Raw genomic sequence first — 24,554 nt, 5'->3', positions numbered from 1 at the left:
GTAGGTGATGGAGCCAGCATGGGTCAGGGCAGCATCGCCATGGCTGTAGTAGAGGCTTTTAGGCATTTCTGTTAATAGGTTTCAAACACAACCACTGTCAGTCCCTCCACAAAGAGAAAGTCTTCATTATGCAAATTCTCATCTTAAAGCTTTATTCATGTGCTTCCTGGCAGGCTTTCCTTTAATCTCAAGAGCGAGATTGCTTAGAATTACCATATACCCTTGTTAATTGCATTAAAAAAAAAAATTCAGCAGAGGTTGTTTTTGCCATAATCAAGAGTGATTTTTGATTAGTACTTCTGGAAATCAAAATGTTTCGCTGGGAATAGAGAACAAGGACAGCAGCATTCCCTCATCCCCCACGAGAAGCAGGGGTCATCCCAGCCAGGGGCTGTGTCTCCCTGCTCTTGCCTGGCCGTGCCCCAGACTGGGATGATGTACCCCTGGCATTAGCTGTTGGTCCCACTGCTGTGGCAGATGCAGGGGCCTGAGTTTCTCCCCCACTTTGCTTCCCAGCAGAGCCCTGCCATCCCTTGCTCTGGCGGGCTGCCAGCGGCTTGTTTGTGCAGGGCATGTTTCTGGGCAGCCAGTCTTCCCTGCCAGCAGCTGAGGAGCTGGAGGAAGTTCAGAGTCTGCTTTTCAAGGCAAAACTACCTTGAGGAGGATGTCTGTGCTGAGGAGGCAGCCTGGCCTGTCTCCAGAGAGCAGTGCAGCTGCAGTGAAGCTGCCCTTAGCCATGTGCCCCACCAGCGCTTCTCCCAGAGACTGTGACACCTCAGCTCTGAGGAGCATTGCTCTCCCTACACACGTGGAACTGAGCTTTGGCCTTAGCAGTCAATAAGGATTTGGGATTTGCAAGAAGCTTGGCACTTGCAAGTAAATTTCTCACACATTGGCAGTGGCTGGGGCCAGTGCCGAGACAGCAGTGGTGGAGAGCGTTGGCAAGTCTGAAACTCTGCTCTCTGCTGACCAGCATCACTGCTCTGGCTGGCTGTGTTCTGCCTTCATCTGCACCAGGAGAGCTCCCTGGGGACCCCCAGTGCTGCCAGAGACACCTCAGCTGCTGCAGGGCAGACCTGTGCCCGCAGAGGAGCAGCCATTTACTCCCCACAGACCTTTGGGGCTGTATCTTTGCTGAGACAGCAGAAACTCCCCTGTGAGGATTCAGTCCAGCCCCAGTAACACAGCTCTGCACCCAAACCCCATCCCCAGTGCCCGGCCCAGAGGTCCCAGCACAGCTGTGGGTGCCCCCAGCATCAGGGAACCACCTGCATGTGCCGACATCACAACGTGGAGCCAAAAAGGTCAGGTTGGTCACTGGAGAGACCCTTTTGGGTTACCTCAGCACGCACTTTCCTGCTTTCCTCCTGCTCTCCCACCTGCCACGTTGCTCCTCAGGTAGATGCATGAAAGTCAGGCAGTTGGAATTACTTTGCGCTGCCCTTGTACCTGCTTTGCATTCTCCCGTAATCTCCCGGGCTGTCAATCTCGCACCGTCGCAGGCTCTCAATTCCCAGGGAAGCTAAACACATATATATTGCACAAAGAGATCCGTGGGCTGGCGCTAAAAATGGAATACACCTCGCTCCGAGTGCTGCAGACGGCCTGGCAATATACTGGGTGTGAATTATGATACTGTAATTCAAGCTTTGTCAAACAGTGGGGCTTAATTAGAATATATATATAATTGTAAAAACTAAAAAGCTGACGAGTACAATTGTGCGTTTGAGCTGCCTGCTACAGAAAATAATGAGGAGAGAATACATTAAGGCACAAAACCCTTCTACCTTCAAAGAGCAGCTAGCTCTGATTAAAAATACCCCCGGCAAGGCGAGGGGACTCAGCAAGAGGTGGGAGAATCTGCAGCACTGGCTCAGCCATAACTCTCACCCCTGTTCTGCAGCTTCTGCCTGGCACAGCTGCAGCCTTGGGGTCCCCCCATCTCCCCATGCTGGGATTGGGGGTTTTATATTAGGTATCATGTCCCAGCTTGGTCTCTTCGGATTGTCAGATTAAAGAACAATGTGGTAAACATCTCATTTGCCTGTTTCCCCCCAGCACAGAGCTGCAGACCCACGGATGCTTCAGTGCCCTTGGCTGGTGGCACACAGGGCTTTAGTCACCCCCAGCTACCCTTGGGGATGTGCGTTTTCTCTGAGCAGCCAGAGAGCAGAGTTCCTCCAAGGACTCATTGCAAAGGTCGGGGAAAAAAACCCAAACTAGCCTAGTCATTGACCCTTGTGAAGATCCCATACTGCTCCCCAGCACTAAGCAACTAGCAGAGGATGGTTTTGCATATCAGTGGTATTATGGCCCTGTAACAGGTTGTAGGTGGTGGAGGGATGTCCTGTGGGGGAGGTGACACGTCAGGGCATGCACGACCCTGACTGCTGTTGTGGGCACTACTGACAAACTCTGCTGCAGCTCAGCAGCTTGTCAATGCTGGTGTGTAGGAATGTGCCCTGGCTTCTCCTGAAAAGTATAAACCCTTAATGTAAAGATACTGTGTGCTGTGTGTGGCTTCCCATCAGAGGATGGGTTTTGGGATCCCCACTCCTCCAGTGATGACAGAGCATCGTCAGGGCTCCACAGCAAAGGGATTTGCAAAGGACAGTGCAGGGAGCAGCAATGCTGCCTCCCAAAGAACTGCATGCACAAGGTAAATGTGTACCAAGAGCTGGTGGGGCTTTCAGCGTCTGGCTGTGAAGTGCCGGGTTTGTTACTGCTTAATAATGGAATAAAGGAACGAGGAGAGCGTTCCCGTCTTATCTGTCGGAGCAAGCAGGGGAGTTTGCGTGCCTGTGACGGCAGTGCTCTGTTATTGATCCATAAAAGGTGTAATATGTCTCTATAACACCCTTTGCATGAAATAGAGATGTTGTCAGCTTCAATTAACTGGCAATCTATTATTAATCCTTGCCAACACCTATGGGAATCCTGGAAAAGGATGTCAGTCTGCCGTGGACGGCGGTGGGAAAGCCCTGGGTAATGGGCTGTGCCAAGCACTGCAGCTCCTTGGGAAGGTTTTACTGGGCAATTCAGTGCATTGACAGTTTTTCCAACCCTCCCTTGGGCAGCATTCACACCTCTCCCACCAGTGTGGGAAAGCCCCCAGGATGCAGCTCCAGCCCAGGACATTACATCAGCCCTGAGAGCACGGAGAGCCCTGAGCACCTTTAACCCACCTGGGCACCCTCACATGCCAGTTGGCTCTTCAGAGAGTGCTTTTGGAAGTCGTACCCTCCTCGTGTCCTGCGGGGAGAAATGCCAAGGGGAGCTGTCAGCAAACCCAGGGAGGTGTAAGTGCTTCCCAGCTGGTGGATCTGGTGAGACTCCCAAAGCCAGGTGGTGGGGGGGCATTTTTTGGGACACTTTAATTCCCTGCAGGGCCCACAAGCCCCACGGCCCTTCAGCAGGAGAATGGGTGAGCTGCACACACCTCACAGGTGTCCACTCCCCCACTTTGTATTCGGGCTCCTCCATGGAAGGTGAAGCTCAGGGAGGATGTGCTAACACAGGGCTTGGTGCGCAGCAAGTCAGTGCCTTAATATTTACTTAATCATGGAGAGCAGAGAGAGCGAGGGAGAGGGAAGGGGTGGTTCCTGGCATACCAATGTGAGTTGGTGCTGCCACCTCATCCCTCCTGCCAGCTATCACAGCGACAGTGCGCTTCCCCCAGCCGGGTTTGTAATGCTTCTCATCCTGCCAGAGGCGCGACGTGGGCTTCCCCTCCCACCTATTTTTAAGTACAGTTTAAAACAGAAGGATGAGAACGACGGGGCCCTGTTGGTTCCTGAAAATCCAGTAAAGACTGGGGAAAAAAGCTGTGCTGGGAAAGGGAGACTGCATGAAGTTGTCAGACTGACAAGCCTGGGACAGTTGGCCACAGCAGTGATGATTGTGTGGGGTCTCATCAGGGATGTTGGTGGCTCGGCAGCCCCCTGTGCAAGTGCTGGAGCTGGGCAGGTGTTTTTCAGAGCTGTGGATGGTCTTGTGTGTTCCTTAGTTTGCTCCTTTGCACCGACAGACTGCTTGTTAGCCCTGTGACTTCACCCTGTCGGAGCAGGAGGGCATTGCCTGCCTCACAGTGCCAATATTTCACCAGCAATAAGGCCCAAGAGGGAAGTACTTCGGGAAGGGAGGAGTGGGGCAGGGAGGGAGGCTGAGAGTGCCTGGCACAGCCCTGCTGCACTGAGAAAGAGGCTCTTCCACATGCCCCTCTCCGCGGATTTCACACGGATTTCCCTGCATCGCCTGCTGCTGGCCGTTCCTCCGGGCTCACAGGGGAGCATTGGCATCGTTCAGCTCGATGAGAAGCACTGCGTGGGCTGGGCCACGCGTTCCTTACACACCCCTCTCAGCAGTGCCTCATGCCGAGCCTTTGCCGGGGGGAGAAGCCCATAGCGACTTCCCAGCCGCAGACCCTGCACATACATCACCCTCAGGTTTGCTGAGTGTACGTTTAACAGACGGCAAACGAGATGAGATGTGATGTGTGAGTAAGTGGAACCAGAGCTGCAGCTGTTGCAGTACTTAGTGACCACTCTCAGTAGAAGTTTTTCACCGAAATGCTGATACCTGCTTTCTGATGGACTGATGCCTTCCCGTTGTTATTGTCCTTGTCAGTAAAGCTTTAAATTTATTCATGAAGCATGCTGGAGCTCAGGTGGCAATAGCTAAATCCATTTAGCAGTAGGAATAAGAGGAAAGCCATTTTAATGTTCTCTTGCAGTGCTGCAGTACTTAGCAAACCCAAAGGATATTAATTACTCAGCATGCTCTGAGATGTAAAAGCATGAATTTATCAAGACAAATACGTTCAGAACTAGGGTAAGTCAACAGTAATTAATGCCATGGAAAAAAAGACAGAGAAAGGAAGGATTAGCTGGCCTTGTTGCAGGAGAACATGATGTAGCACCGAGTTATCCCTTGGATATGGGACTGGAGTTGTGGTGAGGCATCTCTAACAAAAAAAATCTGCCTGTGCCTGTCAGGTATATCCCTGGGATGTGGGTTTGGTCCTGGTTCACATTTCTGAGGCAGAATGATGCAGGCAGCCTCTGAAATGCTAAGTCGTGCTTGGCAGCCAGCAGCAGCATTTTCATACGAAGCCTTTGATGTTGGAAGGCACTTGAGAAGAGGGGCATAGGGCTTTTTTGTTTTTCACTGAATTTGTCTGCGCTGTCCCAATGTTTTCATGGTGTTTAGCAAACATATAATCGTGAGCACAGCCACAGATGAGTGGCAGCTCAAGAGATGAATTGGTAGGCTCTTCTTGACAAATTTAAGCATAGCATGTGTCTTTATACTGCATCCATTAGGGCAGACAAATGGAAAATCTCAAGATGACTGCTCTGCAATTTAACAGTCACAGCATTCGAAGAGGGCCGATGTCTTCCTCATCACCAGTGTTGGGTCAGGCTTGGAAAAAACGAGCAAAAAACTAAGCAATTTTAGCAAACGAGTCTAGCCATGCCTTATTTAAAGGTGGTTTACGTTGTGAGTACACCCATTGCTGATTCTTTGTCTCCAGGTCATGGGGATGACGCAGATGACTTCAACCTAGAAGATGCCCTGTTTGACCTCACCACCAAGCGACGTAAGTCACGTTTATGCATTGTTTTAAAGAGGGGAAAACAAATAGATGTTAATAGATGCAATTTGTTCTTTGGTATCTGATGCAGGTGGGAGGGTGGTGAAGGATACAGCTACCTCATCATCTCTGCCTGGGAGACACAGGGTCCAGGTTTGTGGTGAGACTGGGGACAGTCCTGGAGAAGCTGGTTGCTGACCTTCGCTTCTTGATTCCTGTGAGGAGCCACAGAGGCACAGTACACCTGTGTTCTGACATAGCAATGGCACTGAACATGTCCCTCTGGCTTCCTTGCCTCCATTAGTTACAAGCTGGTGAGGGCAGCTCACTGTGCCCACCCAGGCAGGCAGCACTGGGTCCCTGCTGCCATTGCAATGCAGTGTCTGGGAAAGCAAATGGCACGCTAGGTTGCTGCTTTGCTTCACTTAAGTTCCACTGTAGCCCATCAGTCAAAGGAAACTCCCTTCCAAAAGGGGTGCCTCACTGCTGGCATACTGAGATTCAGTATTTGGTGTTTTACACCCAAAAGAGAGAACCTAACTGCTGGCACAGCACCCGATGGGAGGAAGCTCATCTCCCTCCCTGGGACATCACACACCTCCTGCCAGTGCTGATCCCAAGAGCATCACTCTTCACCCAGACACATCTCTGGCTCCACTTTGCTGCCCAGACATGGAGACTCTGTGGTGGAGCTGCAAACACCAGCACCCAGGACCCCTCACTGCCCATCTCTCCCCACGTGGCTCAAGGTGACTGTCCCCAGACTTAGTGCCCGGCCAGGCGGCAGCAGGGAGTGCTCCATGAGTGAGGCTGGGCTCTGGGATCACACCCACATGTATTTAAGTGAAAGCTATAAGAGGGTTATAGCTTAACCTCTTATGCTATAGTCTAACAACATGCAGACACTTGTGCTGTGTTACATTGGAGATTATGTGGAACAGTGTCAGGATGCTCTGTGCAGCTCTCCTGTTGCATGCCGGGTTCAGCAGGAGGGGAAGAGGATAGACCATGGGGTTTCAGGCTTGGTCACAGGGCTGAGTCAACTCATTTTGCAAGCCCTTTAATACAGCATGTGAGGAGACCTGGTTAGAAATGACTAATGGCCACCTCACGTGGAGGTGGAATCCCAGCAGTGAGTGGAGGGAAGAGGCAGCGCTGTCCCTGAAGCCTCCTCAGCTGCTGCATCCCACTCTGGATTCATTGTGTCAGCCCTAGAATAATAGCAAATCCAGGGTCTGGAGTTGGGTCACTTCAAACCATACTGACACACTGGAAATGAAGCCCAGCAGCACCACTCCGGTCTAACAGAAATTAATGGGAATGGAGCAGCCACAGCTCTTGCGCATAATTTATTCATATACTTGGTAATGCCAGCCACTATTAATAGGTAGTGGTTTCCATATTGTCCCTTCCCTTCCCCCTCAAAGGCTGGCTGTATCTTGTTTTAGCCCAGGAGCAGTCAGGGGGCTGGGATCTGGGTATCAGGGTGTCACCAAAATCCCTCCAGCTGACAGGGAACCTCCCGTACATAACACGGCACTGGAAATTATCTGTCATTGAACCGACCGACCCACCAGGGGACAACAAAACACTGGCAACTCACTCCTGGTTTCCACGCTGTTCTGTACAGTGTCTGTTCTTGCTTGTTTGCTGCTGTCTCCAGGAGCCTTAATTCAGAGCAGATTGTTACAGTTCCCTCCTTTTCACCAGCTGGGGTGGGCTAGTGGCTGTCCGAGGGCAGGGCTCAGCCCGACACAGCAGTGCCCTGTGGAGCACTGAGCTCTGTCCTTGTCCATGGGCAGTCCTGCTCCCTGTGGCCATGCACTGTGTATGGGGTGCTCGTGGCTCTGGGCCCCGAGTCTACAAATGCAGATGTCGGAAAGTCATGGTGAAATCTTTGCTGGTTATTCTCAGTCTAGAGGTGACATTTTCACTGATGCCCATGATTAACATTTTTCCTCCCCATCTGTTTTGTCACAGCCACTCCCAAGGGCCCCAGAAAGCCTGCAGGTGGAACAGGTGAGACCGTCTTGCATGCTCAGCCCAGCATGGGGTTTGCTTCCCACTGGGATTTGAACGTTGTAGGCCCCCACAGGTGCCTGTGTGTGGCTGGGTGGTGCTCTCAGCAGGTGCTTTGGGACCCCTTCACTTGCCCATAGGGAAGCTGGAGCCAGTGTGTGCACATGCACTGCTCCTGTGCAGCCAAAGAAATGCAATATTGATATTTCTGTCCATGCTGAAGGCAAGTGGCAGCAGAGCATTTACAGCCAAGGCTGAATTTCGCACACTTTGCAGTATCCTAATGGAAAAGACACAAATCACTGCTCAGCTACACAAGGGCTTTTGTTCCTGGCTGCGTGGCACCTGCTAGCTTTCCTTCCAGAAGGAAGCCCATAGGATATTTTCTTTCCTTTTTTTTTTTTTTTTACTCCAAGATATCCCTGACCTCTATGGAAAGTCCCAGCCTGGTGACACTTCCTCATCTATGGGAGAGTGTCTGTCTGACTGTTTGTGCACATCAGATGTGCTGGCTGGCTGGCTCACAGCAGTGCCACAGTTGAGGAAGCTCCCTTAAATTCACCGGAGTTTTGTTGCCAGCAGCTCCTCTGGCTCAGTTCTGGCCAGAGTGCTATTTAAATATAGCGTGGTCACAGGAGCCCGGCATTGCTCAACCCCGCCAGAGGAGCCTGAAATAAACTGCGGCAGGGGAGCGCTCGGAAGTGAATCCGCTCACCCCTGCATGAGGATCTTGGCACAAATCTAAGCAAATTCAACTGTCTGACTCCTTGGACACCATGGTCTTTGCTAAGGAAAAGAAAAGCCGAGTGCCAGAAGCACGCGCAGGGCTTCAGCGTTTGGACTGCAGCCCGAACGAGAGGCTGTTCAATCCAGTAAACTCTCCCTGGGAAATGGACACATGCTGAGGCTTCTTCTCAGACAGTTTCTTCTTCCCCAGGGGTCCTTTTCGGATGAACGATGGCACTGAGGGGCTCCTGCAGTGGGTTTCCATGCCCTGGCCCCGTTCCCATGCATGCCCTGTTCAGCTGGTCACTCACAGGCAGCTGCACTGGGAGCAGAGTGTGTCCAGCCACTGGCTCGGCCCCACAGCACCTTCCCCTCTGCAGCAGCTCTCAGCAGATGCTGCAGGATACTGGCAGGCTCCCCCACATTATTTTGGGGTTGCTGGGGCTGGGGGTGGGCAGCAGCCAGAGCATGGTGGTCTGAAGGCTCTGCTGTAGCTCACAGTTAAGCAGTGGAGTGGCTGGATGCCCTTTCCAGCTCCAGGCTGACGTGGGCTCCAGTAGCCCCTGACAGTGGTGCAGCACCAGGTGCACAGCACCTGCAGAGCTTCTGGGCAGGATGTCTGCCCACAGCCTCACACCATCCCCACAGACAGCAGGGGTTTGACAATCCCTTCTCTCCTGCAGACTTAGATTTGGCTGATTTCTTTGACACGCCTCTGGAGACTACCACCAAACCAGCCAAGCCGACTTCGAAGCCCTACCCCAGGCCAGGGAATCCAGGTAATGCCCTGTGGGCTCAAGCATCCCCAGGGCAGGGGTGCCCACTGTGTCAAGTAAAGCTGTGGAGAGAGCAGAGCACTGAACCAGCCCAGTGCAGCCCCTGTCTCCCTGCAGGGAGGGGGCTTTCCCTTCCCAGCACTTGCCTGAACCCACGTTTTAGAAGGAAACATAATTTTGGTCTTTTTTTTCCCCTCTCTTCAGACAACAGCTTTTGGGATGTCATCCGCACCACCACAACCAAGCAGCCAAAAACTACGAGAGCCCCTCCTAAGCGTAATCCAGGTGAGCATCAGCCCCACAGCCCCTGCAGCTTTGCCCTGGCTCTGCTGCTGGCACAGGCAGAGGCTTTGGGATGTGCCATGACAGTGGCACTGCCCTTGTATTCCCAGCCTCTAGTCTGCTTGCTCACATGAGACACCTTGAGAAAAAAACAAATATAAAAACCCACAGAGCAGACAGGGCATCTCAGCATTACCCTGCACTTCCCTGGAGCCCTAAGTGGTTCCTGAACCATTTTTCATCCCTGTACCTTTTGGAAGGCTGTGAGCTCGCTGTCCTCCCCATCATGGCACAGCCAAGCTGGGCTCCAGCAGCACACCCACCCCACAGGCTCCAGGCACCCTGTCAGCTGGGTGTTTTGCTGCCTGCTCAGGCAGAGTTTTGGTAAAGCCTTAAAAATACCCCCACTTTTGGATCAGAACAAACTCAGGTGAGCACTGGTGGGAGGGCTGAGGAGCTCAGTTGGCTCCGTGCCATGGTTTTTGATGCCATTTAGCAGAGGCAATAACCTCTCTCAGAGCCAGGCTGCTTGGGGGACCAACTGGGCATTCGTGGAAGAAAATAACTCCCAAGAAATCAAGTCACAGGCTGTTCCAGCCAGCACATCAGGGTGATGCAACAACCTCATTCCCCTCCACTGACTGGGCCCTTGGAGTGCCTGTGTGGCTCTGACCTTTCCTACTGGCTTCATTTATCCAATTGCCTGGCAATCCAGCCATGGCGAGACTGTTTCTGCAGGAAGGATATGACATTTCCCACCACAGGGACACGGAATGGGATGGGTTTAGAAGATCTGTCATGAGGCTGAATAGTGGAACTGGGAGATGCTTGTGTCAGAGACTTCATCTCTTTCAACAGTGCTTTTCCCTGGCAAAGCTGAATGTTTCCTTGATTAATGAATTAATTGCAGAGCTCCTCAGCCTGAAGCCACATTGCTAACCCTGGTCTTGTTTTCTAGAAAAGGACCCTATGGATTTTGACTTGGCTGATGCCTTGGATGATAAGAACGATCCCAAGAAAGATCCTGGGAGGCCGGATCAAAGGCCAGGTGACGGTATGCTGACCTCTCCTCTCTATCCTGCTTGCCACCAGTCCTGCTATTCCCTGGAACCTGCAGGAGATCCTCCCCAGCACCTCACTGCCAGACACCACCTCCACTAAGTGATGGGATAAAGGGATACAGGCGCTGCCTGGTCTGGGGTCCTGCCTCACCCACTGCCCTTGCCCTGCCTGCCCACACTGGGGATTTTCCGCAGGCAGCTCAGCCCTGGGGAGGGAAGGAGCCCCTGCCTCAACAGTCCCTGGCAGAGAGGGGCTCTTCCTAATGACCTGCTGCCTCTCTGTCTGCAGGTTTTTTTCCCCAGGGTCTCTTTTGACCCATTAAATTGCAGTAGTTGTGTTGAGTTCCCCTGTCCCTGTACCTGACAGCTCTTTCACCGAGGGCGTGTGCTTCTGGGGTTCACAGTCATTGCCAAGGTGTAAATCTAGAGCAGGCTGAAGCCCCGGCATAACATGTGCTATGGGCTGGGAGGGTTTTTTTTCCATCTCTGAAATACTCCAGTGAATGAATCATTTGTCTATGAGGATTGTTCCCTTGAGCACTTGAGCTGGGAAACAGACTTTGCACGGCTGGTTTATTGATGTCGGGATGGCCGTATACCCTGCTCACACGCGTAATTAACAGTCAGGTATTTTATTACATTGTATTAACTAGGTGACTTGTCTGCACTTTGGTATTCTGGGCTTGCTGAGGTTTCAGGCTCCTGCAGGAAAGGTTGAGGTGTCGAACCGCTGGAACGTGGCACTGGCTGCAAACCAGCACACGCGCTCCCCCGGCACCGCTGCTCCCTCAACTGCCTGGGACTTCTGCAGGCTCTGGCATAGTCAGGGCTTTCATTCTTTTTACACTCATTACTAAGCCCATAAATCTGTTTTTTGTGGTAAGCTGATGAATAAGGCAGTCTCTTCCAGGCCGTTAAGGCAAAGGAAACCCTTCCCAAGGCTCAGCATCAGAGAAGGAGCCTTCTGCTGGCTCGGCCTTGGGTCTCTTCTGCCATCATGCGCCTTGCTGCACACCAAGGCTCCCTCTGGGACCAGAGCAGAGGTGTTCAACAGCACCACTCATTCAGCTGCAGATTCACAGACCATGTTTCTCTGTTTTTATCCTGCATGAGTTAAACATTTCCACTTCCACCTGTACCGAGAGCTGCTACTCAGTTCTGCCCCTGGACTGCTCTGTCCCTCAAGGAAGGGTAAGGGTCAGCTCCTGCCTGCAGGACCCCAGGCCCAGCTGGTGCTGCTAGGGTCTCACCAGAGGCGGGGCAAGAGCACACTGGTCCCTGGCAGCATGGCAACTGCACACACAAATCACTTTATCCTGCCTCCTCCACTGCCAGCTGAGCCCGGGTACCAAAACGTTTCGTGAACTCTTAAATACATCAGTCATTTCAGTTAAAAAAAATAATACAGTAGCATTTCAACTTTGTTTTAGGGGTATTTCTTTTGAGCTAGACTTAAAGTCAGTTGATACCTCTTCTATGACCTTAAAATAATCTGGGGTTAAACATTCTGTTAACGTCCGGTAATCGTGAGAGAAGCAGAACTGCTTATTCAGCAGTCCCAGTTCTCAGTGGGGTCTGAGCAGGCCATGACACCAACCTCCATCACAGCCACAGCTCCCACAGGTGCCAACCCTGTTTATTCCTGTTCCTTTTAAAGGGATTTCGGATGATGACCTGTTCAGCATTGTGGACGGCGGATACAGCCCAGACAAGAAGAAGGGTAAGCGGTGACCTGTGTACAGTTGTTTGCTTTAGCAGTTGCAGCTCAGGCTCAGCAAACATCAAACTGGTAATTCGGCAATAATCTACCAGACTCTTGGAAAGATCCCTGAACAGAGCAGCACTCACCTTCATAGCAGGGGCAGAAAGGGTCCCAGCCATGGAGCCGAAGGGAAAAGTTTTTGGCCTCCATGGTCACACCTGGTGTTACCGGTTGGAGGTGCTTGGTTTTGATCCTGTGGTGGGTCTGCAGCTCCAGCTGCCACCAGGGCAGGTGGGGCCTGTATCTCCCCTATCACCTCGAGGACAGGCGCCCACCCCAGTGCTATGAGAGGGCACACACCTTCATTTGCCTTCCACCACACAACCACCACTGTCTGGAGCAAGGGGGAAAACCAGCAGCAGTCGGATAAGCCCGTGTGCTCGCGAGGATCCACAGTATTAAATATTAAAAGCAGCCGTGTAAAGAGCTGAATGCCACAAGCCCAATCAACATTTAATGAATCCCTGTGCCAAGGACAGGACGCATCAGAGGCATTAATACAACGCTGACCTGCTTCCATAAATTCGGGATGTAAGTGACTCTGCAAGGACTGCAGCTTCCAGTGGGAGCAGATTCTCCTCCCACCCCGTTTCTCCAGGGAAGGTGAAATACACTGAAAGCCAAGTGAGGGTTCCCTGACACAATGGAGCTCAGCCAGTCACCTCCCTGTGATGGCACCAGCGTGCTGTGTAATGCTCTGACAGTCTTTCAGGTGTTCTCCTTACACTGAGAGCAGCGGAGCTGCAAAGGGCAGGGATGAGGGTAACTATCATGCAGGCAGAGGTGTGTCCTGCAGAGGCTCCCCCAAAGCTCCCCCCAGGCACACACACAGGGAGAGGAGCAGCTTCAGACCCCTCTTGAGAAGCAACAACAAGCTGCCCTGGGCAGCCTGGTGGAGCCATGGGGCAGCAGAGATGCTGCACCCCACAGGGGTATCTGCTCACCCCCAGCCCAAGGGTGCCCCCAGGGCTGCACTGCCACCCCTCTGCTGTGTGCCCTCCCCCTCCCAGCACAGCAGCAAGGGGAGCAGAGGGGTGCAGGGCCACTGATGGGCTTGTGTCTCTGCAGGTGCTGAGGGTAACACTGACGACAGCTACAGTGGAGGTAGGTGCTGCCGTGGATGCGGGGGCAGCAGTGGGATGCTGGGATGGGATGGGATGGGTGGTGTGCGTGCCCCCACTGCACAGCACCCCCCTCTCTCTGTGCCCCACAGTGGCGGAGACAGGAACTATCGCCGGCATTGCCAGCGGCCTGGCCATGGCGCTCATCGGGGCCGTCTCCAGCTACATCTCCTACCAGCAGAAGAAGTTCTGCTTCAGCATCCAGCGTAAGTCCCTCCCTGAGCACCCTGGGGGCACAGAGCAAGCACAGTCCTATTTTCCCCCGAATCCCACTGCTATTTTCCAGCCTGGAGATGGGGTTTCAGGCACCCAGTGCCCCCAGGCTGGCAGAAAAAAGCCCCAAGCACAGGTCGTTGAGCCCCCCCTTACACCACATCGGGCTTTCCACAAGCAGGTACCCACCAGCAGTGACAGCCCCAGGACCCCCTGCCACCCCAGGGGCTGTGCATGGCCCCTCACACCCTAAACAGACAGTCACAGCCCAAGACCAAAGTATCAACACCAAACATGGTAAATATAAAAAAAAAACACCCCAAAATAAAACAAAAAAATCCTCCAAAATCTCAGAGGCAGTAAAAACTCACCAGGCAGCAGGGGAGGAAGCAGGGGGAGTGTCTGTAGCTGTGGCAGCCTGGGAAGGAGTTGAGCCCACCACACCCTCAGCAGGTGTGTTGCAATCCCTGCACTTAAGGGCAAATTAAGCAGCAAAACTTCCTGTTCACAGAAAACACCATCTGCACGAGGTGCTCTGCAAAGCTGCTCAGTGCAAGCACTGCAGGAGTGGCCTGACAGCCTCAGCCCATAGCACCCACCTGGTTCCTGCAGCCCCTTATAGGAGAGGGGTTGCAAACAGCTGGGAGAAGCTCCCTTCTAAATTGACCAGTTGAAATCTCCTGCGAGTCCCCTTTGCTCTAGGGAAAGGGTGTTTAGGGTTGGAAATTTCTGCTGGAATCGTGCTATTTTCCCAGTTGTGCCTGAAACAAACAGCATTTTGGTAAATTAGATCAGCAGGAAAAGTCAAATGAATGTGATGGAATGAAACACCCCTTATATATTCCCCCCACTTAAATGTTATTTTGGCAAGAATAAATAATAAGAAAAAAAAGGAGTAAAGGCTTTGATGAGGGGGAAGCTGAGAGACACAAAGCCCCAGAAAGGCTGCAGGAAATTAAAGTTAATTATAAAGGAGGATTAATTTAAGCCATCAGACATGGCATGCTGGGCTAATGTCAGGCCTTAGACGCATTGCAATGCATGACAGAAATCTAAGAGCCGTCAGCCACTGCAAAAGTGGCTTTTTATTGAAAAACATAAATTGCATTTGGTGTTATCCCAGCAAAACACATGTCAGGGCGGAGGCAGTGGTGGTGTGCAGTGACCACTCTCTTGGCACAGGAGGAACAGGCTGGGCTGTTTCTCTTGCCCAGCTGTCCTGCAGGGCCGAGGCTGTGGCTCCACTCCTCGGCTTTGAGTCGCTTCTGAGGAGCATTTGCTGATTCCTCTGAAGGACATTTACAGTGCTCCCTAGAATTCTTCATCCCACCTTTTTATCTTACACCTCACCTGCCGTGTACCGGCTGTGCCCCTGGGCTATGGCACTGCTTTGGCTTGGCCCCGGCACCGTTCTGTGCCTCCCTCCTGCATTGGCAGATACCAGTGAACCCCATCCAAACCTGGTGGTGAGGCACAGCCAGTCTCTGCCACACCTCGCGCTGCATTTAGATGTGCAAACAAGTTCAGATGCCTAAAAAATGTGTGCTGCATGGCCTGATTGCCTCAAGCTTCCTTCTCAAACAGCTCGATCCCCTCCCCTTCTCTGGTCCCTCCCTAACGGATGCTACAGTTAGCACAGCACTCCCACCTCTGCCTCTCCCCTCACTCATCCTTCAGAGAGAGCTGACGAGGATGCCTGAGGTCCATGGCACACCCCAGACTGAATTCACCTGCAGCTCTGAGCTGGACCTCAGGGAGCAGTGCCACCCCCTTCCCCTTGCCCACCCTCGTGCAGCCACCCCTGTACCCAGCAGAGCTCGGCCTCGCTCCTTAGCCTGGGCTCCACTTGTTGCAAACGTTGGGAACTTCTTTGCATTTAAATAAGGGACTTATTCGGGATTTGACACCCCACTGGGATCCTGCTTCATCACCACAGCCCTGCTCTGAACTGCTGCTGGAAGCTCTGCATAACTTAGCTTTTAATGAGGCTGTGCCACATCTCTGCCGAGGCGCAGCTCCCGCTGCCCAGCAGTCCCGGCCGGGAAACCTTCCTCCTCCTCCCCACACTCCGGGCTGAGCGCCTTAGCACAGGAATTAGCTGTGCTGCCTCGCGTGATAAAGATGAAGCAAGAGCCTCAGACAAAAGAGCCACTGCTGGGAGCTGTGTCTGCCAGGAGAGTCTGTGGGCACTTTGAAACCCAGCGAGTCTCTCAGCACTGATTGTGGGTTACTGAGGCTTCTGCTCTGCTGTCACTGCAGAGGAGGTTGCAAAAAGGCGTCTTGGCTTTTACGGCACACAGGCCCGTCACCAGAGTTTTTAAGGCATCAAAGAAAATAATTTTTACTTCATACCCTTCCCATCTCACTCTGTTCATTATACTTCTCAGAGGGACTTAACGCGGAGTATGTGAAAGGAGAAAACATGGAAGCTGTTGTGAGCGAGGAGCCCCAAGGTGAGAGCCTGGCATCCCTTACCCCTGCCTGCATCTGGCCACAAAAGCTGCTTTACCCAGGGACTTCTTTAAAGTCCCTGGTGCTGCATGGAGCTGCTGTGTCCCTTTGATGAGGGCACTGCTTAGGTGGTGCTGCAGTTTTTTGTGAAACACCCACCGCAGCGATTTTCCCCCTTTATTGCACACAAAGGAAAGCCATGGTAAAAGCCCAAGGAGCTCGTGCTGCAAACGATGGCAGTTAATATTTAGCTTTCATGTATCCAGCCATCGAGTGTCTTGCACAAGAGAAGCGTGATCCTTCTTTCAGTGACAGACAATCAAGGCTGCTGCAAAGGCTTTTCCAATGTCACATACAATCAGCAAGTGCTGGGCGCCCGTTGCTTGCGCCCTGGTTCCATCATGTGCTATTGTACTCATGGTTTTTTTTCTTTCTCCCTAGTTAAATATTCAGTCCTGGAAACGCAGTCAGCAGAACCACCAAAACAAGACAGTGCGAAGATATAAAGCGTGACCCAGAGCTGGAACATACTCAGCAGCAATGGAGATCTTAACATGCTTGTAATTTAGCTTTTTATTTAATTTGACTCCAAAGCTATTTAATGTGTACTTAGGCTTGAACTGGCTTCTTATTGCTCTAGGCTTTAGGGTTAGACTGGTAGCATGTGTTTACTTTTTGTAAAGAGGTTTATGTTTACATCGAAGTAATATTGTAGGATTGGTGTGCAGCTGTATGGAAACCCAGAGAAGGTACTTCAGCCGTGGTCAATGAGGAGCTTACAGGTATGAGGACAGTGAAGTGCCTGTAAATAGCAATCCAAAGCCAAACCATGCAAAGCCCTCTGCAAAGCACCTCCAGCCAACTTCTGCCATCAGCTCTGGGCACATCACTTCCAACGGCGGGGTTGAAAGCTGCACATTTCCTGAGGGTGGATTGCAGTCCTTAGTGTAGCTACACCTAAAAATGAAGTGCCTATGGTAGGTCCTCATGTGGGGCCTCGGGCTGAGCCCTGCTCCGAAGTCAGGAGTTCAGGATGCTTCACCACCACCACACAGCGCTGGGCTTCTCAACCCAATCAGAGGACCTGCTTTTCATGCCAAGTCACAAATACAGGTAAAAGCAGTGTGTGCAGTGTTCACTTTTAGCACATGCCATTTGAATGCTCTGCTGTGCTACAGATCAGAACGGAGCAGAAATGATACAATTTGTCTTTGTGACATGAGATACCTTCAGTTGTCACCACAATGAAAGCTGTGTGTGTTTGGATGCTTTCAAGGACAGGTTCAGATCTCAGTCACACTAGAACAAATGACAGATTTAACTGAAAAGAAAATAAACAAAGGAGGTATCTGTTAAGACCTGTAACGCTCAGTACCAGAACAGAAGCCAGGCTTAAAAAGATGCAGTCCCCCCCTTCTCCTTTTATCAGCAACTATTGAGAGTGCTCCCAGGCACCCAGAGGCAGAAAAAGGATTTAAGCTTCACCCTTTGTGTCACTGACTAACCTTTAAAAAAAGGCAGAATCTCCTGAGGACAGGTCCTCCATCACTGTCCTGCTTGTCTGGGAAGCACTGGGCTGTGCTCAGCAGGACACTGGGCTGCCCCAGGACAGAGTGCACACACAGCCCTCTGCGACGCTGCCAAACGGCTGCCGGGCCCAACCTTCACTAGCTTCCAAGAATTTCTGTTTAGATTTCTAATCTCTTCCCAACCCTTTTTTATTGTTGCTAAAATGTGGATACTGCCACTTACCAATACCTTTGTCCAAATCAATGATTACTTAAAAAGCATGCTCTCAAGTGAATGAAATTTCGCTTTACATAGTGCAAGAGGTACTCGTTATTTATATGTAAACTTAAAATGTGAGCATTTTGTATTGGTTTGCAAACCCCATATTTTGTGAATACGTATTAAAAAAAAAACCTTTTTAGTTTGATGTACAAATTCACAGCTTTCAGGTAGACATGGCTTCCAGAAGGCCTTGCCAGGAGGGGAATCAGCCCAGGAGTATCGCTGCCTAACAGTTCCATTTGGAAGGAAATTGCCTAGTAACTTGGTTAAGTATTTTGCAATAGCTGCACAATTCTTTATGCTCTTTTTAACACTTGCATTTTTAAAGCCTTACACTAGCTCTAGCAGAACAGCTACAGTGGTTTATAAGGTGCCTCGTGACTATTCAGAACACTTAGGCTAAAACAATACTACTCCGAACTACTGCTGCTTTCTTTTATGGATGTGTTTGGAATAGGAAAGAAAAATATTTAATTATTGGCTGCTCACATAACCGAAGCAGAAGAAACAGAGATGGGATGCACTCTGTGCTTACTCCCAGAGAAGGGTTTTCATGGAGGAAGTGTGGTCTGCAGGATGTGGATCATCACGTGCAGGCGCTCTGATGCCAGCCCAGCTGAGTTTGTGAATCTCCAGTCCCAAGCACCAGCACCTGTTTTTTGTTCTTACCCAAACACATCTGAAAGCTGTAGCATGAAATGTGTTTTCTGGAAGTTATTGTAGATGAAGTGTTACAGCATGGCATTGATGATCACTAGAAGCTGCTTTCCCAGCTTAGATCCAGTGACCACTGTTCCGTTCTTCCCTTTGCCCATGTCCGTGTTCCTGTAGATGCAGGTCAGGGGTTTTCCCCTGCTCTCCCTGTTTGACCAGAGGAGAGTGCAACAGAGTCCAGTGTGGCTCAAAGAACACAGCCTCTACCGCTCCTTTGGGAATCTCTTACATCAGGACATAGAGGAAACACGAGTCTAATTCAAAATGCTGCAGTTCTGCAGTTTAAAATAATAAAAAAAAAGGCAGCAAGGGGTTTCACTGAAAAACCCAACCCAGTTTTTGGGACTCAGAAGTTGCTCCTATGCCCAAGGCTTTTCTCTGACTTTGCTGTAATGTCTGGGTATGTGGAAATCCACAAATGCACAGTGAAAGAGAACACTCACAAAATTTACAGTAACGGGATTCAAGATCTCTTTCTCTAGGATTTCAAATAGGAAAATATTGGCAAATGCTGCAGTAAGGAAATTAAACTTGGTCTCTTCAAAACTGGACAAAAGTAAAGTCTTAGTGTGAAATGTCAGCAAAAGCTCAAATTATTGCTGTCCCCTTCTCCATCTGAACTGCCAGACCAGTCTGAGAAACAGGGATTTTATACATCATCCATATTTTAGGCATTATAGCAACTGAGAGGCTTCCTGTGTATTTTCCTAGTAGCGATCTGAGTTCTGGAACAGCTGACCCAGCACTGACTTCTAGTTTCATTTAATTAATATTCTCTTTAAATCTGAATATGGAATTTTTAAAAATCCTGCATTTAAGTTCTGTATATATGGTATGAACTTTATAAAGAAAGGCCACAAACCACAGGAAAACTGGGATTTTTTTCATGAGTCCAAAACCTATATATACAGATGTCCTGAGAGTTTCTGTACTACCTGTGCTTTTTTAATGACCTCTCTTCAGCTTAACTAAAGCTATTTTTAATGGCAATAAAGTGATTCAGAAAAGGTTTGTCAATGACAGAGAAAAGAGAGAACTGAAAGAATTCAGCTGGCTCTTTTTCTGTTGTTTATTCTCTCAATTACTTGCATTTTCCTTTGGCAGTACTGTAGTACTTTCTTTGTTTTAGATTCCTCAGTTGAGAATACTCTGACATGAATTTCAGATTTTTGGCACTATAAACTCAACCCCACTAACTAAGCCTTACAAGTGCTCTATTGTCATCCTTAACTACTCATTTGTTGTGATAAAAGTGGAATTAGTCCACAATACCATTTCAGATTCTGAAAAAATAGGATGAGTCGACAGGCTGAGGCTTTAAAAATTGCTTCTGCAACAGAGGAGGTTCAGGAACAAAGGAAGTTCAGAAACAACAGGATTGTGAAATTAGAGAATTCTTTTCTTTTGAGTGAAGTTCTCACTTAAAGGAAGGCAGATTGTTTGCTGCTGCAGAAGCAACCTGTTCCAAATAGAGGTTGAATGTTACGCTCTAAGAAAAAATGATTCCTTTTGTTAATGTGCATGTAAGGGATATGGGGGAAAATCAGAATTTGACTACCTTTGGAAAACACCAAATAAACCAAGTTGACTAGTAAGACATTTCAGGCTTGATTTTTTTCTGTTTTTTTTTTTTTTTTCATGGTGCAAGTAAACTGCAAGTGGTGGGCTATATCCTTAAAGTACATCACCTCTTCTGTGACTACCCCAAAGATGTAAAAAAACCCCAAACTGAACTTTTTGATAAAACAAATATCATTATGAAAACTGTAATGTAGTGGTAAAAATGAAGTATTTGCACACATGCACACACACATGTGCTCCCCTTAAGGTCACCCAGCAGCTCTACTTGAGGCAGTGCCCTGTGCCCCCTGGCTGCACTCAGCATGGCTGGGTTTGGTCCTTTTTGGCTGCTTTTTGGTCCTCTTCGCTGCCCTAGGTTTCCTGCAAAATCCAGGAAAGTTTTCTCTGGATTTTCACACCCACTAGATGAATCTCCCACGCAGTGCAAACTAAGCTTTTGACCTTTGTATACTGATGCAATGCTCAGTCTCACAGTCAAAAAGGGTGGTTTATATTTCAAACTAGCTACTTCTGACTCGTGCTTCTTGTGGAGATAAAACTCTTTCTTCCCAATTGCACAAGATCTGGCAGGTAAAAGCTCTCTACAATACCCACTTACTTCAGCAGATGTGATCTCTTTGCAAGTGGACATTCCTTTTTGTTTTCTACCATAAATGCTTCACTTGGGGAATAATCTGAATTGCCCCTTTCACTATGTCCTCTGCTGTGGGGCTTAATGCACATGAATGAGAGTTGTTGTCTCATTTCCAGCTTATAGAGAACCAGCTGTTCTTGGTGTTACTACAATACAGCATATGAATTAGTACAGCTTTTCTTGGAAAATGAAAGCAATGAAACACTTCTTGTTTAAAGCTTTAACTCCTTGAGAAGGCTGCCTCTGCAGGGAACAGAACCAGGCAGATAGGAGTGTTTACCAGATTTAAAAGCCTTCTTCCATTTTAATTAAACAACAAAATATTACTTTTATCTACAAAGGAGAAAGAAATGTAAATTCAGCTCTGAAACAACTATAATGGCAAAGTGTCTGATGCTGATGATTCACTTGACTTACTCTAACAGCAAAAAATGTGTCAGCTGGTTACCAAGGCTTCATCCCACTCTGGGACACTGGATGTGGGTTGTTCCCCCTCTCACATTGTCAATGACATCACTGACAACAGGAAAATCCTACAGGCCAAACACAACTGCTTGCTGTCTTTGCACATTCCCTTTATATCCAGCAGAGTCAAAACCAAAAATCAAAGCAAAAAGTTCCAGCTTTTGAACCAGAAGATGATAGTTCTGTCCAAAGTGCATCAGACAGGGAACAGGGTTCTGCTCTCTCCTTAACTAATTCCATACCGGCTTATTGAACAATAAAAAAGTAATGACAGAATTAGTTGTTAAATCAACAGGAAAAAAATCTGATTATCAGCAAGCAGACTGAGTATGGTGACAGTGACCTCTTCAATTAACTAGCACATATGAGCTGTAGAATACCTTTGAGTATTTCCATGCGAAGTAGGTACAAACCCATCCATTGTGCTGACACAGGACACCAGGACCCTCCCCCAGTGCTCTCATGCAGATCAGAGACTCGCTGAGCTGTGTTGAAACTGGTGGATACGCAGCCAGTCAGCTGAAATAACTGGTGTTCTTCTGTGCAAAACCAAATTCTGAGTTTAGCTCTAGGAATCCAAGCTTTAAAAATCTCAAAATGCCCAAGCTAATCCAGTCATCACTTTTGCAATAATTACAGAGAAAATGTTGTGATTATTAGCACCAATAAAGAGAAAAACTTCAAAAGATTTTCTTTAGCACTGCATTTTAGAGATAATGTGCTTTACTTTAATATACAGTTAAAATGTCAAGGAAATCCAAAGTATGGAAGAGTTTAATTCAATACCATCTCAACGTATTTTGGCAATGTAAAATTCACTGCTGGCACACTGTTCAGCAGAACCATTTTTACAGGAAAACATCTTTCATGTCTTTATAAAAAGCCTGAGGTTCAAGAGATGCAACATTGCAAGCCTTCTTAAACTCTGTTCTTGTACGTGAATATCTATTATAAAAAGCATTCACTACAGTAAAAAGGACACGTTGAAATACCCTGCACTGCACAGTAAACGTTTAAGACTGGATACAGCACTTCAGCCTTTCCAAGCTGAAGTCAGGAAAGTGCTCAGCAGCTCACCTTGCTCATTAACTACGTGCTGTGTGGAGTTACTGCAGAGAATGAGACAGAAAAGCGCCAACGTGTATTAGGAACAAATGTGCAGCAACAAATGAGTACTCACAGTCACTGAAACCCACAATCAGCATAGGGAGTCAACTGGCTCTTAAGAATGGGGCTTAGTTCCCACCAGCAGAACTCAGAGCAATACAAGCATGAGTCAAAAAGCAGAGCTGCAATATTTAAGTGTCCTAAGGAGAAGAACCACATTTTCATTGAAACACGGCGAGGAAAACAATCCAGGGAAAATTTGCAGCATGCACAATTTCTGGGCCTTCCAGGAAGGCCACTGAATAATTTTCTAAAAGCTGGAATGTTACAGTAATCAAATCTCTCTGATATGAGTATTTTTGGGGGGGAGATGAAAGAAAGTTGAGAATGCATATTTTACATGAAAACACAGTTAAATTATTCATTTACGGAAGAAATGCTAGTAGGAACTTAAAAAACAAAAAGCCAAGAGGCTTTATTTCAAGAAAACCAATTATTATCATATTACTCAAAAACTTTGTCAAACAAAGTCATTGCAAGTTAAGGTCCTCAAAAGATTTTGGACAGGCAGGATCCATTTTCTGAACACACAGCTTAAACCCACGGGAGGATGCATATGTTTAACATCACATACACATGGGTATAAATGCACACAGCTTTGCATTTTGTGTGTACACTCTGAAACAAAACACACTTAACAATGTGGAGCTATACAGACTATACAATTTACACAGCTGGGTGTCATTCCAACCCCAAATATTACCATTTGCTAGAAAACCAACTTTTACTTTGTACAAGACCTTGACATGATAAGTTTACCCCTCGCCCAGGAGGCTGAAACTGAACAATAAGCTAAACAGTCAAAAGACTTTATTTCAACTTGTACAAAAGGCATTAAAAAACCTAAAATACATGCTTTACCAAATATATTACATCATACAAGTCAGTGTGGTGTACTCGATAAATCCAGCTTAACTGCATCCACTTTTAATGGCATATTTAGTCAAAATGTAAAACTGACTACACTGGAAAACATTTATTTTAAAATCAATTTCCAAGTGCATCACCCTAAAAAAAATAAATCGCTCTAGCAAAAAAAAATATATATATATTACTGAGTGAAATAAGGAGCTCCCATTCAGAAAAACGTTCTGTGTAAGCATCATGTGGCATTTCATCTGATTCTCTCAACCAGGCATGGTACCCTACGCAGTGTGAGAGGCATTTTTCTGTCTGCTTGGCAGATGGATTCCTTTTTAGGATGGTTAAATTGTTAGTTGCTCAAAACAAAGTTTAATTTCACAATTGGTGATTTAGCTAGAATGTCAAAACACATGTGGGAACTGCCAACAAGAAAATACATCACATCTATTGAAGCTCTTTTTGGCCTCATTGTGATAATATCAGACACAGAATAAGGCATGTAGATCATAGCAATTACAAGTCACTCACAATCCTTTTGTGATGGGAAAAGCATTTCACCCTCCTCTCTGTATTACCTGATACTGCTTTTTTTTCACATGGCTTTTGTTCCACATCACACAGAGGTGTGCACTGGCGTGGCAGAATGGGAGGGAGATGAACCTCTGTCAGAGGAGGAAGAAATGGAACGTGTAGCAGCTTCCCGCTGCAAATCTTCAACCTTCTTCTGAAGCTCTGCCCGGATGGCCAGGAGCTCTTTAAGATTTTGGTGGATTGGAACCTGCCAGGTAAAGAAAGAAAAGACTTACTTTGACTCTTGTAGTGAGTTATCTTCTCCAGCAATGCTGCTGGCTGTTGCCTTAAAGTAACACAAGGAATCCAACATCTTTCAGTATATCAGTATCTAGGAAAAGTGTTTCTTTAGTCATTTGAAATGAAGCATTTCAGGAAACTGTCCCCTTTTAACAACACAGCAGGAAATCTATTCAGAAGAGTGAAACATATTCCAATAAATGTACCTGTATCCCTTATCAATACCACTGTCAGCTGAACTTAAAATGCCTTTCCTGGGAACTATTTCCCCTGCCCGAGGGGGCAGGACTTATATAAAGAGAGTAGAGTTCACAAAGCTGGCTCCATATGGAGCATCTTGTTACTCTTCTAACCAGGCATCTTTCCAAGAGCCTGACCCCTTCCAGTGAGAAAAGTGCAGCAGCCAAGTGAATGGTGCTTGTGCTGGACCTCCCAGAGTCACACTCCAATAAACCTTTCACAGAAGAAGTGGGTTGTGCAGGTTTCTGCCTCTGCCTCTGCTTCTGACAGTATCCAACAGACAC

General features: G+C 48.5%; 2 protein-coding genes across 11 annotated transcripts in view; one reads left to right on the top strand and one right to left on the bottom strand.

Annotated features, from left to right (window-relative positions):
• The window catches only part of CD99L2 (CD99 molecule like 2), a 32,133-nt gene extending 12,029 nt beyond the window's left edge, over positions 1 to 20,104 (top strand). Inside the window, exons 2-11 of one of the 3 annotated variants that reach the window (XM_064669780.1) lie at positions 5,534 to 5,599; positions 7,574 to 7,612; positions 9,022 to 9,117; positions 9,319 to 9,399; positions 10,355 to 10,444; positions 12,115 to 12,177; positions 13,288 to 13,323; positions 13,433 to 13,546; positions 15,941 to 16,006; positions 16,446 to 20,104. In XM_064669780.1, coding sequence (XP_064525850.1) covers positions 5,534 to 5,599; positions 7,574 to 7,612; positions 9,022 to 9,117; positions 9,319 to 9,399; positions 10,355 to 10,444; positions 12,115 to 12,177; positions 13,288 to 13,323; positions 13,433 to 13,546; positions 15,941 to 16,006; positions 16,446 to 16,510 — 716 coding nt within the window. In that variant the 3' untranslated portion in view covers positions 16,511 to 20,104. Of the gene's footprint in view, positions 1 to 5,533; positions 5,600 to 7,573; positions 7,613 to 9,021; positions 9,118 to 9,318; positions 9,400 to 10,354; positions 10,451 to 12,114; positions 12,178 to 13,287; positions 13,324 to 13,432; positions 13,547 to 15,940; positions 16,007 to 16,445 lie in introns of all 3 variants that reach the window. The other 2 variants (XM_064669779.1, XM_064669781.1) reach the window with 2 other exon arrangements.
• A 2,642-nt stretch (positions 20,105 to 22,746) lies between these two features.
• The window catches only part of MTMR1 (myotubularin related protein 1), a 37,765-nt gene continuing 35,957 nt past the window's right edge, over positions 22,747 to 24,554 (bottom strand). For all 8 annotated transcript variants that reach the window (XM_064669766.1, XM_064669760.1, XM_064669761.1 and 5 more), the window contains one exon: positions 22,747 to 23,998. In XM_064669766.1, coding sequence (XP_064525836.1) covers positions 23,834 to 23,998 — 165 coding nt within the window. In that variant the 3' untranslated portion in view covers positions 22,747 to 23,833. The remainder of the gene's footprint in view (positions 23,999 to 24,554) is intronic.

Source organism: Pseudopipra pipra, chromosome 13 (assembly GCF_036250125.1).
Source record: "Pseudopipra pipra isolate bDixPip1 chromosome 13, bDixPip1.hap1, whole genome shotgun sequence".
Taxonomy (NCBI): domain Eukaryota; kingdom Metazoa; phylum Chordata; class Aves; order Passeriformes; family Pipridae; genus Pseudopipra; species Pseudopipra pipra.
This window is presented reverse-complemented; position numbering and strand designations above follow the sequence as displayed.